Source organism: Lepisosteus platostomus, chromosome 10, assembly GCF_059453375.1.
Source record: "Lepisosteus platostomus isolate fLepPlt1 chromosome 10, fLepPlt1.hap1, whole genome shotgun sequence".
NCBI classification, from domain to species: Eukaryota; Metazoa; Chordata; class Actinopteri; order Semionotiformes; family Lepisosteidae; genus Lepisosteus; species Lepisosteus platostomus.
This window is the reverse complement of record NC_142620.1, coordinates 56,419,758-56,439,229: the sequence shown is the minus strand read 5'-3', so window position 1 is coordinate 56,439,229 and position 19,472 is coordinate 56,419,758. Positions and strand designations below refer to the sequence as shown.

The following is a 19,472-nucleotide window of genomic DNA, read 5'->3' as shown; positions in this document are numbered from 1 at the left end:
AGCTGTCCTGGATTTATTCTATACCACTCCCTGCACTGTCAATGGATAACTTGATATGAAGACTGTAGGTCTTTACCAACCAGAACTTCAATTTTCTTACACAGCTTTGTGCTTTTCATTGGCTGAATGCGGGGTCACGCTGATCTTGTGCACATTTCCCTAGCTCTTACCTGTTTATTGAAATAGAAAACCTTTATTATTTTCAGAAAACAAAGAAACAAAGATGAGATAATAAGTATCCTATTTTCAAATAAAATATATTCTTATAAAGAATTACTGCTGGGATTTAAAGGCATACCACTGAAGGGTGATAAATCAGAACCCGGGAAACCCCATGACAGCCAAATCAAAAGCACAGATAACTAATACAGAAAAAACGCCCAAAGGTTAAAAGCTATAAAATATCAGCTAAGCATTTAGCTTTTCCAGGAGGCTTTATCCTGCCGACTAACCTACACGGGCACAGCAGCCCCTGTATCTGGATCTGGAAGGTAATCTGAAACCCATGGAGGAAGCGAGATCAGTATTATTTCAATAAGCCCTCAAAACCCCAACATGTGACTTTTGTACACAGGGAAAACTCCTGCAAGTAAAGAAAACTAAATGTAAGCAAACTACTCCAGTAAAAGGCAGGTTGCCATGAACTGGAAGATTGCTGTACAGGCAGCCTTATTTAACTTGTCTGTACCCGATTTGTTTTCCTTTTTAAGATTTTTAATTATACCACCACTAGATTAATAACTGACAGGTGAGTTTAAAGGTGGAGTGCTCATTGCAGAGGCTTTGTTTGTCAAAGAGACTAGATACTAGAACAGTTTTAAGTTATAATTCAGTTAAAGGCTGAAAACAGCTAACATCAAAACACTGAAAATCCACTTTATGTGGCATCATCATAGACACAAAAATTAAACTTAATTAGTGCTCAATCAATCATACGGAATGGTCTTTTAGCTTTACAGAACGTCTTCAAACTTCCACCTGAATCAACAGCCTCAAAGCGACTAGTGAGTCAGTGGTATTTGGCATACTTGGAAAGCAAGATGAAAAACAGTCTTCTTGTTCTTAATTTATCCTAAATTTGGCTTTATAGATCCAATTCTGTACCCAGAGGAGGTTGGAAATGTTGCTTGGGAGTAACTAAAAATCTCAATCATATATGTTTTATCCAAATTATAAAAAGTGAGTTTATACTATTAATACCAATGTGTGTTGTACCATTTGAGAAAGAAACTGAAAAGGATTTTTATCACAGTTGTGTTAAGCCTAACCTTAATTCACAGATCGTATTCCCACATTTTGTGAAAAAGAAAAAGAAGCTCAAGTTCACCACCCCAGTCTCTTCTCAGCATGCGCTTTCTAACCTGGGGCCAGTGTAAATATCCACCTCTTTCTTTCAATTCATGATTTACCACTTCCCCCAGAAAAATAATACCAGGTTATAAAGTCCTTATTATAAAACAGGAAAACCCTGTAGGTCTTTAATCCATTAGGTCTGTAACAAATGCCTATATGTTGACTGTAAAAACAGTTCCAAAACATGACTTCAGGAGTCTCAGATAAACTTGTCTCAGTATTGATATTAGAGTGTTGAAGCACAAATAAAACATTGTATGTACACATTTATACACTTTTTTTAATCAAAACAACTGCACTCCTTCCTCCTATCTGCTCCTCTGGTAAGTCTAAAGGGACACTCTGATGTACGAGCACACTAGACTAAAAGACTTGTCAAAAGACTGATAAAAACTGACATGATTTTTTTAATGAGAAATAAACAAAACCAAGAAAGAAATTGTACAAATTGAAATAAAATAAAAAATTACATTATTCTTATAATTTCTTGTACTTTTTTTTTACACAACTTCCAAGTTCTCCATGAGCTCTACTGAGCACTCTTCCCAGCAGGATCCCACTCTGGGGAAAGGAATTTCACAATTTTTCAAGTGGAGTCTCTAGAGTCCGTCAATATTCATGGTTTTTGTCTTTTTTGTGTTTCCAAGATTGTAAAGGGGCAGGAGTTGCCCAAGTCAGTGAAATTAATAATCTCCTCTTCTCCAGCCCTATTCTCTCCTTTTCTCAGCGCAGCTGGTTGACGTAGCAGGCTTAAGGCAGAGGAACGGTTAGAGTGTTGTGCACTAAAGTACCCTGCAGCAGTGATAATACCTTTGCCATTCCTCTCTTAGCTGGGGAGGTGCAGACATTGAGGCAATCCATTTTTTCTGCACAGTAAACTACACCCAGTAGTTCAGTAGAATGAATTGGTATTTTGTTGAGGCTGAGTATCTGTAAAACAGGGGAAAAAAGACTGAATGAATTATGGCATAAAATTAATTTTGTTGAAAACATTAATCATATTTATTAAATTCAGATGTATCAGTTTTTTCCCCAATGGTACTAGCAATGAATAAGTGCACTGCTATTTTATATTGCTGAAAACAGCACTGGCTCAACCAGTTAATGTGGGTGCAGTTTGAGGCCTTTAATCCAGACAGACCCCATCATCTTAACTGCAAAATGCTGCTGGACTCCTGCGACATGTGGGGCTGTCTCAGAAACTGCTGTCTCGTCAGGGAGAGATGCATCATTCCTACAAAAGGATGCTAACTCTGGAACAAGAACTGTAGTGGTGGTTGTTCAAGACTAGAGTGGTGGGGTCATGTAAAAATAATTGGCAATTTAAAATTCTACATCACTACTATGCAAAGATGGTGTGCAGTGCCAAAGGAGAAGGGCAGGCTTACTTGAGAGCTGTTGCTGGAGCTGTCTGACCAGGGCCGCCGTCTGCTGCTGCTGCTGTGTCTGCTGCATTCCCTGTCGGGGGAACTGAGGAAATACAGAGGAACACTGCGTCACACAAGCTGGCTGGGAGAGCCGTCGCTCCGGATAAACCCATTCAGGAGCTGTCTGAAGCTTCCACAGTTTCAAGGTCAGGAGGAGTGTGCATAAGAACATAAACGTTTCAAACAAACATCAGACTGTTTGGGAGTTAGTACCACTGAGAGAAAGACACTAAGGCTGGTCACGTACAGCCAAAGCAACGCTTCTGCCCTAAGTGTTAATATTAAAATGCCATTGGTCTCCCCAGTCTGAACAGGAACTTTAATTACTGCAATGAGACTATAAGATTACAGTACAGGACAGAATAGCAAATGCCATACACAGGAAATAAGTACCCCAAAGCTTCTTTCAAAAAAACATCTTTGCATGAAACTTTTCTAAAACATGTTTACAGCAGAACCTAAGAGGATTTCAAAAGGAGAAATGCATCTACTTCAAAACATATAGCACATATTTACAAATATGTTTTCTCCAACTGAGTTGAGCTGCAGAGCTCTTGTAGTTACATTTGCATGTCGACAAGCTGTATATTTGAACATACGAAGATTAGAGGCTGAATGCTGACAGTATCTTCTCAGAATGTGGGAGAACAAAGCCAACAAGCAGCGTAATCATTGATTTTAAACTTTCTAAAATCAATAATGAATTTAATCGTTATTTGTTCATGCAAGCTAGCTTTTCTTACTACCACTCATTGGCAGACCTTTATAAGTTATAAAAAACATCAATTCTTCCAGTTCCTCTGGATGACAGTGCTCCCAAGCCTCACTTTGAACCCCAGGAAGGGGGATAATGACTAAAACAGACCAGGGCCAAACTCAGGCTAACTAACAGGCTATCAGCTCAGACAGAATAACATGACTGAACTAAAACTGATAAGAACATACAGAGACGCTAGGAAAACACACTTTTCCTCATAACAGAGGTGAAATGGAAGTTTCTGCTTTTGACCTTCCTGTTGCTGAGTTTTTGCAGGCTCACATAAAGAAAGTAAATATATTAATTTCTGCAGAGCAAACATGTTGAGACCACATTTCTGTGCACAGTGAAAGATGCCCGAGAAAGAGCACACTCTCCACATAAAACAAGATACTGCAAGCAAAGGAACATACACCTCTTACTCTGGGTAGAGCCACTCACTTGCTTTTTAACTACAGGCAAATGAATCATTAAACAGGCATTCGTTCTGATTTGATTACATTGTGTTCAGAGAAACATGGCATGGCATGTGATATGTTTGTTCCACCCTGAACTTGCTGGAATAACTACAAAAATTTGAAAGCTGAGTGAAATACCATAATAATTAGGAAGATTAAGTAAATTGGCATATGAGCAGTGAATTATCGATTTTAAAAGTAACTTAAAATTAACTTTACTAGGCTCTTCAAACTTAAAACTTTCAAGCCCATGTTACTTGAATCTGTCAAATCTGTTCTTACTAATAGTCTAGCTCTGTGTACCATCTCTGTTAAACTGAAAAGGCAGAAAGTGCATGTAGAAGTGAGATCAGAGGACTTTACGCCAAGGCCTGTGAGAGGATGGAACTACCCGTCCAACCATGTACCCAAGCAAGGCAGAGACCTTTCAAGGCCAGTCTGGACGAGATCCTTGGGTCAGTAATCCACAAGCGACCAAATGATTCAGAAGGGTGAAATGACCTCAGGACATTTGCAACATTCCCCATGAGCTCATGCTCTTAAACAAGGTAATAGTGACAGCCCTTCCAATAAGCCTGACTGTGACTCCTCATTCTGGCACACTGAGCATGTACAGGCAGGGAGGTGCACCATGCCTTACCATGGGCTGCTGAGGGGGCAGGGGCTGCATTCCCAAGGCCTGTGGCTGGGCCTGCGCCGGTGGCTGGGCAGCAGACACCTGCTGCTGTTGCTGGACTTGCTGCTGCTGGACCTGTTGCTGCTGGACCTGCTGCTGCTGGACCTGCTGCTGCTGGACCTGCTGCTGCTGCTGTTGGACCTGCTGCTGCTGCTGCATCCACATGGGGAGGAACCACACAAACCACGCGAGATCAGACACAACTGATTAAGACAGTTCAAGATATTACAGATGTGATTAAGAATACATCCATATTATGCAAAACGACATCTGATCAAACGGTGTTTGATAAAGGCAGAGGAGCATTACTGTGACGTGAGCCCCTGCCCTCCAGTGTAATAACAGACAAGCTTGATGTCCAGAGAGCCCAAAAAGGGAATGAATGCCTACCCTCAGAGCTTGTTGCTGTCTCAAGAAGTGCTGCGCTTGCTGCTGCTGTTGCTGTGCCTGTTGCTGCTGTTGCTGTGCCTGTTGCTGCTGTTGCTGTTGCTGTGCCTGCTGTTGCTGTTCAGCCAGCATCTGATTTGATCTCATGCCTGGATGCACACCCTGGCCAGGCATGTGACTCAGGCCCTGTATTATAGAAGCCTGCTGGTGGGCAAACCTGCAGACAATCAAAAGCCATACATGGGTAAAGACCATCACGATGAATAAGTCTTCCAACTCCCCCCCACAGAAATAATTGCCTGGACATTCATACAGCATTGTGTATTTAATCATGCCAACTCTGTAGCTTCCATTTTTCCTGTCCTGGACTGGAACACTTGGCTAGATGTAATTTGTTTCATAATGTTACAAATGCACCAGAAACCTATTGCATAATGCCTTCCAAAAGAAACAGCCGCCACTGTCTTCTCACACATCATGAATTGGTCTTCTCTCAGGGTTAAAGGGAAACACCCAGATTTCCAACACTGTCACAGCGGCCCTCTGCCCTCTGCTCACCGCGGGGTGTTCTGCATGGCATGCACGTAGCCGGGCGCCTGCTGATGGATGTATCCGCTCGGCCTCTGCTGCATCTGCCTGAGAGAGTCCACCATGGCAGGGTTGGGGGCCGGGTGCGAGCCCTGGAAGGGCTGGTTAGCGTACGCAGGAGGAACCATTCCGCCGGTCTGGGAGGGGTGCTGCTGCATCCCCATGTGCGGGCCATACGAGGTATACCCCTAGTTCAACGTTCAGCAACAAGAACACACATTACACAAAGCAGGGGGGGAAAATAAAAACTAATCTCACGAGCAGACCCAAACCTGAGGTGGAGGTACCTGTGTGGGCTGCAAGGACCCGTAGGAAGGATTGGGAGGCATCTGTCTCACTTGCTGCCCCAGCATGCCCTGACTCTGGTGAAGGAAACAGAGGGGAGAGAAACTTCAGGCACAGATCTACCCCTGGTCAGGCAGGTGGTTTAGCTGCCTTTCCCGTCTTTACTAGTTTTCCATGCTACTCAATCCCAATCCCAAGTGCCACAATTCCGAGATTTCAGCAGTTTTCACAGCGCTGCGAGCCAGCAGGCTTGCGACAGCCGCAGGCTGAAGGGCCCTTTCAGCGAGAACAGCCGAGTCTCTCACCAGCTTGGCCTGCAGCTGCTGGCGCAGGATCTGCCCCTGTATGGGTGGCTGGGGCTTGTAGGCTCGGTAGGCCTGCTGGTCCAGCGCAGTGATGAGGTTGCCCACACCCCCCGGCATGCCGGTCATCATGTTCGGGTAGGCGGCAGGCCGGTTTGGTCGCATTGGGAGGGTGCGGGTCGGCCGATACGTTGTGTCCAGTCGTGGGCCGCCTGAGGCAGAGACGGATTTCAGTGCAGGAACTGTGCACCAGAAACACCGGGAGCCACAGAGGCAGGAATACACACAGACACTGCATCTTCAGCACCCAATTACAGATCACTGATTAATGTAAACACATACGGCACGACTGCAAGATTGTGATGTAACATATCCACAGGCACAAACAGACCTCATACCAAGTCTGCTAAAGTTTTCTCTGGGGGCTTGTGAGATCTGAAAAATATGTACTCTAAAATTAAGCAGATGGCTCCCACATATAACCATATAACCAAAGCAACAGTCTGATTTAACAAATCCTGCACTCTGAATATCCAACCTGTCCTTCTGCTCCTCTGGGAGACAGACTCCTTAAATTGCTTTTACCACCCCTACATTTTAAAGCAACAGCAAGGATATGACAGCAAAAGAACATTTATCAAAGTACGCTACACAATGACAATCTCTTAGCACATCTGTGGAGCTTTTGCAGGTGGAAGAATGAGCGAAAAATGATCATACGGTTATAATTCAGGTTTTACTAGCAATAGAACTTGAAAAAAAGCCATTTTTTAAATTTGATTTTTAACTGATTTGAATTTCCAGAAAAGATTTAGCCTGTGCTTAGCTCTCATAATGATACAAAAAATGTTTTTGAATATGACCCCGGGATTGTTGAGACAGGTATTGCAGACTACTCTGTAAATTTACTAAATATAAAAAAATCAATCAAAAGTTCTGTATTTCCAAATATTACAGAGCTCAACTGAATTTTAATCATTCAACATAAAACCTATGGAAACAAGTCTCATCCTCCAAATATTTTCTTATTATACACTATGTACAAGTCAGTTTTCTTCTTGGATTTTTTCTGTCAAAAGATCTTTGCTGCCAACTGGTTTTCCCTCTTCACCTACAATGACAACCATTCCAGCCTCAAATCTCTTAGGCGCCTCTTGAAGAATTTACAAAGCACACTCAGACAGCACACAGGATGGTGCTGCATTGCCCTACACAGTATGTAATGTTCAAAACAGGCTCCAACATCCCAGGAGACTACCACCCCTGCCCACTCATACTCCATGCAGTCAGCGCATATTGCAAACAAGCCCCTTCCACAAGCCTCCAGACTATGATTCATGCATCTCTTGAACTCTGCTAACATTTTACAGGACACGGTTTTAATCTCCTGATAAAGGAGGTGTGTAGCAGAGCTTCTGGAGCTCGGGCGCGGAGATAATTGTGAGCTAGAAGTAATAAACAAACACAGGAGGTCATCCCTCAAGGCCTTCTGCGCACATTAATTTACGTGTACACTTCATAGTGAGAGAAATTACAATCATTAAACTTGACCAGATCATCTCTCATGCAGGTATTACTAAAAAGACAAAAAAATGTTTTTTTATAGAAAACTCAGAAAATCTGATCATGACAGGGGCGTATCTCCTTATGGAAGCCAGACCCCCGCAGAAGCACAAGCGCGCCGCCTGGTGCACACGTACCTGGGGGCAGGGGCTGGTTCTGCGGGTACATGCCCATGGACTGCGGCCCGTACACCATCCGGTTGAAAGGGTGTCCCTGCTGACCGTGCAGCATCTCCGGAGGCATTCCCGCTGTATAGGGCACTCCCCGCTGTGTGCTGGCAAAGTCCTGGGCCGGCCGGAAAAGACAAAACCCTCACTGCCAGGCCACCTTACTCGTAAGCTCACTTTAACTGTCATTTAAAGCACACGGTGCATTCTCATTTTATCACCACACACACATATCTATATATTCCAATTCATGCATTTTTCAGATACAGAAGACATTAGCAAGTCTCAGTCACCCCAGTGGTTAAGGGATCTATCCATCACGCAGCGCTTTGCCCCTGCAGCTAAATGCTAAATAATCTTAAGAGTGGCAGGCATTATTTTCACAAGTCTCTTACTCCAGAAGCTTTCTCTGAGCTTAGCCGTTGTTCTTTTGCAAGGTACTTAAAAAGGCCTTGGCGTGACAGAGCCCTGCGCTTATCTGTGAAGGACCGAGGCTCCGAGAGCTCACGGCATTATCCGCCCTCCTGGCTCACCTCTGTCTTGCTGCTGGAGTGGTTGCGTTTCTTCTTGCTGCTCTTCTTCTTGCTGGAGTCCGTGGCGACGGCGGCTGAGCTCTTCTCCGGCTTCACGGCCTCCGCCAGTTTCTTCTCGGGCTCAGGGGCGACGGGGGTGGGCGGCTCCTCCTCCTCGGGGGGCAGGGGCAGGGGCTCCAGGTAGTAGCTACGGGGTTTGGGCTTCAGGTGGGTGTGGTAGAGGAGGAGCCGCTGCTGCTCCTCGAACTTCGTGACTTTGCGGTCCACGCGTACCGTCCCAAACCAGCCCCAGGACAGGGGGGCGGAGTGCTTCAGGCCCTCAAACACGTCCCAGGGGGAGATCTTTTGCTTTGTGGACACTTGCAAGCCCTGCAGAGAGGTGGTTTCCCAAGTAAATACTCTGACTTGTATTACTGAGAAATAATTAATTACTATTAATAATTGGCACAGTATACTTCTTAATGATGGAACTCCACATATCAGAATTTTTTTTTTTAAATAAGGATTCCTTCTGGTTTTACAAACATAAAGCAATAGTCTCAACCAAGGCCAAATTATTTTGAAGCATTAAAATAATAATAATTATATACAGGACAATGACCTGAGAAGGGGTTTGACTAAGGCTTTATTACAGTTCTGAATAGCAGAAGTAAAGAACAAGATCTGAAACCAGAATAAAGACTGAAGGAACAAAGCGTCTTTACCTCTTTCTCGAAGCCTGCGATCTTGTTGCCCTTGGTGTCGATGAGCGACCCCTGGGGCTCGCAGGTGATGACATCGCGCGTCTGTTTGGGGAGGGGCAGCAGCTGCCGCACTTTCTCCAGGCTCTCCGACTGACGGTCCCCCAGCTCCTTCTGCAGAGGAACCGAGTCTCAGAACACCCTTCCACTCGTAGCACCCAAGCCAAACGATCAAGACATCCCAAACGGACTTTCACTAGACATCCCTCACTGCTGCACAGTGAATGAAAGTTTGACTCAACCTTTATTATGGAAGCCTTTTAACCCCCTTTTCTCACGTTTATGCTTTTTCAAAAAAAATTAAATCCACCCAACAAACACCAACAGAATGAATCACATTCATGTCAAGGCAGCTCAGTGTTAAGACTTCTGTCTGCACGGCAGCCTGAGCCTCACCCAGCAGGTAATCATCCAGACTCATGTAGATAACTCCTTTACAATCAACAGCTTCGCTGTGCTTTTAATTGTTTTGACCAGCTCGTTTCAGAATTAAATCTTAACAAGGCTGAACAACAAAACTGGATACAGGAAGAGTACATTTGACAAGACCTACAGGATGTATGGCAGTATTACAGAACAAAAAGTAAGATAACCATATCGGTCAAATGGTAATTCGATTATAAAGGGCTGTAAGATTTTAAATTAGATCCACATGCGCCCACAAATTCTTACTGGTTAGTTGTACAAATGAATTATGCTGAGGTTTCTTGAATAAAACCTTTAGAAAGAAACGGGCCAAAATTACTTAATCATTTCAACTGAGGCTGCAGTCTGAAGGTTATTAGGTAACTGGGTCACAAGAGTCAGAGGTGTCCCTCAATTTCTTAAATAGTGGATTCCCTACCCCCCTACTTACAGCTGGCTCAATCTTTCAACAAAAGCTAGGAATCAGCTTATAATGTTCCCTTTATAATATAAAGTTATCATGTTTTAAATTTTTGAAAAGAAGATAAACTCACTTATGGCATCTTCTTATCAATAAGTTACTATAGTTTTTAAAACTTCAGAAAAAGGTAACATTACCTATAGCAGAGTTAAATAAGTTAAATAAAAAAAATAGTGTTGACCATAAATACCAAGATAAACCAGGACAGTCAGAACTGAACTGAGAGCATAGTACCAGAATTAAAACACCTATTTTCCATCCTTTCACAGTGAAATATTAGTAAAATATTGTCTTAAAATATTAAAAATGTCCTCTCATTGTTCAATTATATTAATTTGTAAGTGCAATTTAAGGAGAACACAACCGGTATCATGTGTGTCTAAGGAACCCAATATGAAGTGAGGTAACCAACAACCACAAAAATAAATCTATAATGCAGTGCCTGTATAATCCAACAGGATAATCCAATTATTCCATTCATCATGTAAAAAGTGTATTGCCATTAATATACAGTGCCTTGCGAAAGTATTCGGCCCCCTTGAACTTTTCAACCTTTTGCCACATTTCAGGCTTCAAACATAAAGATATACATTTTTTATTTTATGTGAAGAATCACCAACAAGTGGGACACAATTGTGAAGTGGAACGAAATCTATTGGATTTTTGAAACTTTTTTAACTAATAAAAAAATGAAAAGTGGGGCGTGCAAAATTATTCGGCCCCCTTGCGTTAATACTTTGTAGAGCCACCTTTTGCTGCGATTACAGCTGCAAGTCGCTTGGGGTATGTCTCTATCAGTTTTGCACATCGAGAGACTGAAATTCTTGCCCATTCTTCCTTGCAAAACAGCTCGAGCTCAGTGAGGTTGGATGGAGAGCGTTTGTGAACAGCAGTTTTCAGCTCTTTCCACAGATTCTCGATTGGATTCAGGTCTGGACTTTGACTTGGCCATTCAAACACCTGGATACGTTTATTTGTGAACCATTCCTTTGTAGATTTTGCTGTATGTTTGGGATCATTGTCTTGTTGGAAGATAAATCTCCGTCCCAGTTTCAGGTCTTTTGCAGACTCCAACAGGTTTTCATCCAGAATGGTCCTGTATTTGGCTGCATCCATCTTCCCCTCAATTTTAACCATCTTCCCTGTCCCTGCTGAAGAAAAGCAGGCCCAAACCATGATGCTGCCACCACCATGTTTGACAGTGGGGATGGTGTGTTGAGGGTGATGAGCTGTGTTGCTTTTACGCCAAACATATCGTTTTGCATTGTGGCCAAAAAGTTCGATTTTGGTTTCATCTGACCAGAGCACCTTCTTCCACATGTTTGGGGTGTCTCCCAGGTGGCTTGTGGCAAACTTTAGACGAGACTTTTTATGGATATCTTTGAGAAATGGCTTTCTTCTTGCCACTCTTCCATAAAGGCCAGATTTGTGCAGTGTAAGACTGATTGTTGTCCTATGGACAGACTCTCCCACCTCAGCTGTAGTTCTCTGCAGTTCATCCAGAGTGATCATGGGCCTCTTGGCTGCATCTCTGATCAGTCTTCTGCTTGTCTGAGCTGAAAGTTTAGAGGGACGGCCAGGTCTTGGTAGATTTGCAGTGGTCTGATACTCCTTCCATTTCAAGATGATCGCTTGCACAGTGCTCCTTGGGATGTTTGAAGCTTGGGAAATCTTTTTGTCTTTTTGTTTTGTAAAGTTTTGCTTTAAACTTCTCCACAACAGTATTACGGACCTGCCTGGTGTGTTCCTTGGTCTTCATGATGCTCTCTGCGCTTTCAACAGAACCTTGAGACTATCACAGAGCAGGTGCATTTATACAGAGACTTGATTACACACAGGTGGATTCTATTTATCACCATCAGTCATTTAGGACAACATTGGATCATTCAGAGATCCTCGCTGAACTTCTGGAGTGAGTTTGCTGCACTGAAAGTAAAGGGGCCGAATAATTTTGCACGCCCCACTTTTCATTTTTTTATTAGTTAAAAAAGTTTCAAAAATCCAATAGATTTTGTTCCACTTCACAATTGTGTCCCACTTGTTGGTGATTCTTCACATAAAATAAAAAAATTATATCTTTATGTTTGAAGCCTGAAATGTGGCAAAAGGTTGAAAAGTTCAAGGGGGCCGAATACTTTCGCAAGGCACTGTAGGTCCCTATTTTGATACCAAGATAAACAACAATGGTTAAAATACTTGTTTCCAATAAAAAAAAAGTTTATTCTGAAGCTTACTAAAATCTAGCATTCAAATTGTGATTTGTTTAAAACTATTGACAAAACACATTGTTGAAATTCAGTAACAAATGATTTTTTGCATTTCCATAAAAACCACCATAAATCCAGTAACACCACACTTTCATACCATAGAGCAGAACAGGAAGATCAGAACAAAAAGCCAAGCCAACATAACCCAGACAGCCCTGTGGCCAGGTGTGCCTTACCCTGAGTTTCTTGACCAGGTTCATGTAGGCCCTCTTATTCTCTTCCATGCTCCCCTGAGAGATGCTGGACATGTCAGCAGCTAACGTACCATTAATGAGTACACTGAGCATGTCCAGGACAGTGGTGAACAGCTCGCTGCAACACACACGAGAAAGAAAGAGGTCAGCCAGGCACTGAAAGAGGCCAGAGAAGTCAGAGCTGCAGGAAGACATATTATGCATGAAACATCACTTTACTGGACTGTGCTGAGCGGTTTATTATTAAAGCAAGCAAAATACAAAAGCTGTTTAACAGATAAACAAAATTCCCCCTTTTTTCCCCAACTCTAGAATATATCATATTCAGAACAGCATGTACCCTTGAGGATTTTAATTTAGTAATAAGGATGTCAGGTTTCAGTCTCGGTTTTTCAGCAATCTTAACAACATTCATCTCAGGCAATTTAGACAGGCCTGGGAACATCGGCACCTAGAGATATAAAATGAGCTCTAGTTTCAAAGTGCGTCACCAAGAACAGTGCTCTGCAATATGTATCACTCAAAACACTACTTCAAACAGGCTCAGAAGCTGTTAAAAATGCCACCAGAAGATTAGGTTTGAGACATATTTCACTTTTTTACATGATTTTTAAAAATGTTATAACAGTTTAAACTAGGATTTAGTACAACATGGTAACAGAACTGCCTTGTAAAAATTTCATTAAAGCATCTTTTGATACCATTTTTTCCCAAACATTTGTCTCAAACCTGGATTCCACAATCAGGCATGTATACAGTTAAAGTGTTCCAAGCTTGTCACTGGAAACTTCAAAAACAGGTATTTAAATAAGGGAGTTCAAGGCTTTTTCAAGTTCTTTTATATTGAACTGTATGGCAATCACGCCTTTGTCTAAAGACAAGTTGGTAAATCTATTCACCGAACACAGCCCAGCTAATTCAAGAACAAGCTGACACGACCACTCGAGCCCATTCACTCCGCACTACTCTTGTCTGCCCCCTAAGCAGGCTGAATGGGTAAGGCCTTGTGTGGCTCAGACACGTCTCGGCTTTCTGCACTCAAGTGCAGTGCCAGTACAGGGGAGGGGGGGCAGGTGTGGACCCACTTGTTAGACTGCATGTCCACGGTGCCGCTGCTGATGATGTCCAGGAGAAGAACAGCCCACTCGGTGGTCTGCTGGGTGCTGCGCTGCACCGTGTCAAACATCCCGCCGACCTGCAGGGGGCACAGGGAACCACAGGCTTGAGGACAGCAGAGAAAATGGGTTCCCTTCCAATGAAAACCATGCCAGCACGGACTCGGTTTCAACACTAGTGGAGAAGAAACTCTTCAGAGCTTTTAGACCTTATTTTATAATGTATGGCACTTTAAAACTCAATTATTTTTACATTAACCATTCTTATTTTACAATATAAGAGTCAATAATGAACACTGAATATATCTTTGTTCTATTGAAAAGAATATTGCCAGAGGACTCACTGAACAAGTGACAAATATAAAAACACCACCATATGCATGTAAATTAGCCAACTGAACCCGAGTTGGAAAGGCTCTCGGGTTTGTGATTAGCATCATCTGTAAACTCGGCTTAAGGGATTGATATGGCAAAACTCTCAGCAACTGTGATGTTGAGTGAAAACCCTGTTTCTGAATTAGCAGTTTTAATGTTTTTGACTAAGATGTAGACGTTTATAGGGATGTGACAAAATAAATAAACACCAAAAAAGAAGAACACTAAGAAAAGGTCAAGGATTACGAATAAAGTTTTATTTTTAACTTTAAAAGGTTTAATGCATGTGATAAAGAAAATAAAGAATTTGGAACTAGACATCCTACATGGAGAGAGCAAACTGTCTTTTGATAAGGACAAACTACAGCTGCACTTGAAGCTAATTGTTGACTTAATTCCGTTTTATTTTTTTTAGCCTACATTCCAGCCACATTTTCCCCCATACATGCTATCAGTCATGAGTGTTGACAGCTGGTGTATGGGAAGGGTGTGTACTCATGCCAGGCAAAAAGCAGATAACAGCGCAGGTGCTCAACACAAGTCCTCACCAGATTGAGCCGCAGTTTCAAAGCCTCATGCATCATCTGTTTGGCCTTGCAGTCATCCTGATACTGGTCCTCTCGCCAGTTGGTGACAATCTGTGAAGCAAGTCTAATTTCACTGCAACGTTCAAGTGGGCCCACATTCAGCAACTAAAAACTTGTCTAAATAAATAAATTCATAATTTGATCAAATACAAGAATGAAAAAGCAGGATTATCAAGCACTCAGAACACAGCTAGACTATAATGCATGATCTGTACGTAATGTACAACTAAAAGCCACTTTTGAAGCTACAGCAATGCCAGCTGAATCCCCAGTGGAGTGAGCGAGTATCCCTACCTGCTGCACCTGGCTGTAGAGGGAAGTCAGGAGCCCCTCCCTCTGCTCGTCCTGCCCCTTCAGACACGTCAGCACCAGGGACAGGAAGGGCTGCTGGCTCAGGAGGGACATGCTGGGGAAAAAAGGGTATCACACATCGCAGAACTGAGTTAAAGCTTTCATCCTTCAATTTACCTGTAACGTCTTGAGAATCAGCTTAGCTAACTAACACAACAATATTTTAAACCAACCAGTCAGCTCAGAAAGGGATGCACATCCCGACAGAAGAAGGCAACCATTATTGTTGCTGTGTAGGGCTCAGCCCAACATCGCTTACCTCTTCTGTTTCTGGCGGTCCCTCTCTTTGCGGGACGACGAGCCGAGGTGCTGTCCCTTCTCCAGCTCCTCACCTGCTGCCTTTAGCACATGGCCCTGGACTGTAGTGGGCAGCTTGGCAATCAGAGGGGCAACAAGCCAGACACCCGAGCGCTCTGATGAGCTGGAGCCACAGACAGAGGATCAGCAATACATCATTAGTGATACATCTATCTGCTGTATATAGTTAGAAGTGTAAAATGTAAATCAAGGGATGTTACGTTAAAATTGTACAATGTAATGGGAAGACCTCATTTGGAATACCTTTGTATATCCATTTTTATGATACAAATAAAGAAAAAGACAAATTCCTAAAGCAAGTAATTGTATATGGCTAATAAAGTGATCTTATCTTATTGCTGCTCTTGAGTTACTCTGGGGAAAAATCAGGGACGATCAACCGTGGACGCCTTCAGAAGCAACAGTACAACACAAGAGGAAACTATGGGATTGTAACTTTACTTACATTCTTACACCAGGAGATGCCTGCATATCAAAAGGCTAATTTGTGTTCAAACAAAAAAGGTATTCAAGACTCTTTTATAATTCTTTAAGACAAATCTGTCAATAACAGGGGACTAGATTGTTTGGTGGTAAAATAAAAGTGACAGCCCTGCAACCACCTTGAATGTTGCGATTCCTTTAGAAAAGAACATTCAGCAAGTCACAAAAAGTATGCCCGATTTACTAGAGATGGGTTTATATACTGTCACCACTACAGAAACAAAAAAATAAAATAAGATAAAAGGCGAATTGAAAGAAGCCCTTCGAGTACAGAAGCTATAAAGATTGACTTTGATGTGTTTGCAAGGCAGGAAAGGTGCCTTGTCTATCAGCAGCTCTGTGGAAGAGCAGCCCTGTGGTGTGGTCCCATCGGTGCAAAGGAGAAAACACCAACCTTAGCACTGGCTTCATCTTGCTGGCGTTGTTGCTGTTGGTCACTGGGCCCTGAATGGGACCAGACACAGCTGAGCCATTGCCCAGGGGATTGCTGGAGATCATCTCAGCTGATTTCTGGAACACTTCAATCGTGGCCTTCGCAATGTTTTCCAGCAGGGAGTTTAGCTCCTGAAACAAAACACAAGTCCTTTTACCTCTTTCTTGAACACAAAGCTCCGACTACAATAATTAAAAAAAATAAGTAAAAAATAGATTATGGATTTTTTACAGTGATAACATAAAACCAGGGTAAACAGGTAGAAATCCACATGTCACTGTAAAGAACACAAGTTAGAAATGCTAGTGAAAAACACCTATCAATGTCCAAAAATTGTGCTTGCAATCAAACACAATAGTAGTATACGTTTGTGGTTTGTTTCTACTTATTTGCGGAGAAGTCTGTTTTTTTGTTTGAGGGCAAAACTATATAGCGACTTGATTATTCACAGTTGTATGGAGCAAGGAGATTTTGGACCCAGAGGAGACACAGCAGCCACAAAGCAAGTTTCCAAAATACCTCCGAAACTCACAGAAGAGAAGGGATAGATGCCAAAACAAGTACTGAACTGTAACAAAACATATTTCAAAGCACAAAATGGTTTGAAGCGGAAAAAGGACAGGCTGTTGCAGCTGCTTTGTTCAAGTGCCTCCGGAGACTGCACGGTCAAGCGTGTGCTGATAAACCCCAGTGCTTTGAAAGGTAAAAACAAAACCGATTTGCATGTGAGCTGGAAAACTAATAAAAGCTTCTGTGTTACTGCACAGGCATTCATAGACTGGTTTAACGACGGTTTCACACACAGTGGAGCACTGCTTGGACTCGGAGGATTTGGCCTTCAAAGTTCTTTTAAACCTAGACAAAGCAATAGTTTTTACTCTTTACTCTTTACTGTCACTCTTTACTGTCGTTTTCTTTAGGGGCTTTGGATAATCAAAAACATTTTTTAACACTTAAGCTTATGTTTAGTTCCTTCCACACACAAAATAACAGATTTAACACTGTCTTTTATTATAACAACAATGATGAACAGAAAAAAAAGAGCTAAAAAATAATTTTGCCTAAGCCAGGGAATCGAATCCTATTTTTTTCCTTAAGATCTTCTATTTGCACATTGTGGATCTGACTTGGAGAGGGTTTTCCAGACTGAAATCCCTTCCAAGGGCAAGGTTATACTATCCTAAAACCCTTTGTTCTTTTCAATATTGTTGTTACCCCAGCAAGTGCTATAACTTGCAAAATCCATCCTTACAAGCAAACAAACTGGAAACTTACATTGTTTGTGCTCTGTTTAATCATGAGTTGGAGCTCCAGGGAGGACTGCCTCATGGTCCACTGATCCATGTTCTGAGAAGCATATAATCATACAAGACATTAGAAAAAAGCACAAATATTTAAAAATGAACCCAAGGACACCATCACACAAATCTACTCCCTACGCCTCATCTGGTACTTCGTTTTCAGACCTCTTCTGGAATGCGATAATGGAGAAATCAGCCGCGAACAACTGGAATCAGACTGAAGCCATCCTCTCCTGCACAGAGGGAAACTATCTTTCACAGGCTATAAGAACTCACCCATCCAGAAACCACTTAAAACAGTTTTTGAACTCAAATGGGCTTGTAATCAATTGGTTAAGTGCTCTGAAAATTAAACAGATTCACTGCAGATTCAAAAGAAGTAAATTAAAGTTAATAAAAGGAGGGGCACTGCTTCTTTAGTGCTTGTGTAGACAATTCATAAAAAGTTTAGTTGTGGACATCAGGCTTCTCCTGACAGACTGCTGCTTCTTCATTCATTCCTGCCCACACACTAATCTCTGGTTGAACCACCTGAGCAGAAAAGAAACAATGTTCTGTAGGGCTTGCATCTCTCCCCTTTGCTGCTGTTAATGCTAGACATATCGTAAGGTGGTTCATCAGCAGAACCTCACACAGAGGTTTTCATTCATCCTCTAAATCCAGCTTAAGTAAAACTCCCCCAGCCGTCTGACTGAAGAGTGCTAGTGGAGAACGTTTACTGGAAGGGCTCACAATGTCAAGCTACACACCATATCGTATCCAGTGCTGGATACAGAATATCCTCTCTGCTTGCTCACCAGCATCTGTTTTTCCCTGGCCAAGCTGCTCTTGCCCAGCACAGCAGAGGCAGATGCCTGGCTCGCCTCACTGTCCGAAATGTCGGGCTCAGCATGTGGCCGTGAAGAGCTGGGCTCTACTTCTGCTTCAGCACACAGCGTTGCAATTGAAAGGCATCAGCATCATAAAATGTTGCAAGTAAATAAAGCAGAATAGGTTCAGCTTCAGCTATGAGAAAGATCCCAGGGCTCTCAGGACAAAACAAAGCCTTTACAGAAAGGCCAATTTAATTTATCCTCCAAACCACAGGCTCAGGTGTGATTCACAATAAACCCTTGAAATAGATTAATCTGCTACTCTCTACAAGAACCACGTGATGCACTTCCTTGTCCAGCTGATTGTACTTTGAGGCAGGACAGCTTAAAAAAATGTGCACATAAACATATTAGTAATCATTTGAAATAAAAGCATCAGAATCTCCTCTTGGTAATCATGGTTATCACATGGACTTAATTCTTCAATCAATCCAACGGAATAAGGTTTCCCATAATTTTGGCTGTATTACAGATTTGGCATAAAGTAACACCAGAAAAGCAATGTATTTATTTACTAGGAATGAAAAAATATTAGCATTTCAAGCACTTTCACAGATTAAACTTATGTTTACATTCTTTTAACTAAGTCCGCATGAAAATCAGATGTGTAAAAAAAAGGCAGCAAATGAACCAGACCCAGCTATCTGTCAGCATTCAGAGAACAGCTCACATTTACGGACGCCTGCTTAATTTTGTCTTTGAAAACTCACAGCAGCTTTGACATGTCTTGGGTCCTGAGAAGTGGGCAAAAAAATGCCTTAACAGTTGAGTATTGCATTTGAGTACTATTATTAATTCCATGAATTTATATAGACCTTCTCATCACAAAGTGCTCTGCATAAAGTAGAGGAATCATTTCATCCACCACTGAAGCCAAGAGCCCAGCTTGGTGGCGCTGAGCAGCCATTATCTGCAGAGCAGTGAGATCCCGGAGTTAGTCAACATGCTCAGAAACACTATAAATATAGAATAGGAAAGGCTGAAAATGAAAATAAATGCCTATGCAAAAAGACTTCGATTTTGACATATTTACATCTTCTAGGCACTGAGGGTA

The 19,472-nt window shown here is 42.3% G+C and overlaps 1 protein-coding gene across 2 annotated transcripts in view; it reads right to left on the bottom strand.

Annotated features, from left to right (window-relative positions):
* Positions 1-1,742: 1,742 nt before the first annotated feature.
* The window catches only part of med12 (mediator complex subunit 12), a 38,683-nt gene continuing 20,953 nt past the window's right edge, over positions 1,743-19,472 (bottom strand). The window contains exons 28-44 of one of the 2 annotated variants that reach the window (XM_088597486.1): positions 17,521-17,592; positions 16,207-16,376; positions 15,271-15,432; positions 14,955-15,066; positions 14,622-14,711; positions 13,669-13,778; positions 12,566-12,701; positions 9,201-9,350; positions 8,497-8,865; positions 7,934-8,081; positions 6,237-6,445; positions 5,934-6,008; positions 5,617-5,834; positions 5,062-5,275; positions 4,636-4,821; positions 2,742-2,823; positions 1,743-2,283 (exon numbers count right to left, since the gene is read on the bottom strand). In XM_088597486.1, coding sequence (XP_088453612.1) covers positions 2,246-2,283; positions 2,742-2,823; positions 4,636-4,821; positions 5,062-5,275; positions 5,617-5,834; positions 5,934-6,008; positions 6,237-6,445; positions 7,934-8,081; positions 8,497-8,865; positions 9,201-9,350; positions 12,566-12,701; positions 13,669-13,778; positions 14,622-14,711; positions 14,955-15,066; positions 15,271-15,432; positions 16,207-16,376; positions 17,521-17,592 — 2,541 coding nt within the window. In that variant the 3' untranslated portion in view covers positions 1,743-2,245. Of the gene's footprint in view, positions 2,284-2,741; positions 2,824-4,635; positions 4,825-5,061; positions 5,276-5,616; positions 5,835-5,933; positions 6,009-6,236; positions 6,446-7,933; positions 8,082-8,496; positions 8,866-9,200; positions 9,351-12,565; positions 12,702-13,668; positions 13,779-14,621; positions 14,712-14,954; positions 15,067-15,270; positions 15,433-16,206; positions 16,377-17,520; positions 17,593-19,472 lie in introns of both variants that reach the window. The other variant, XM_088597485.1, reaches the window with a different exon arrangement.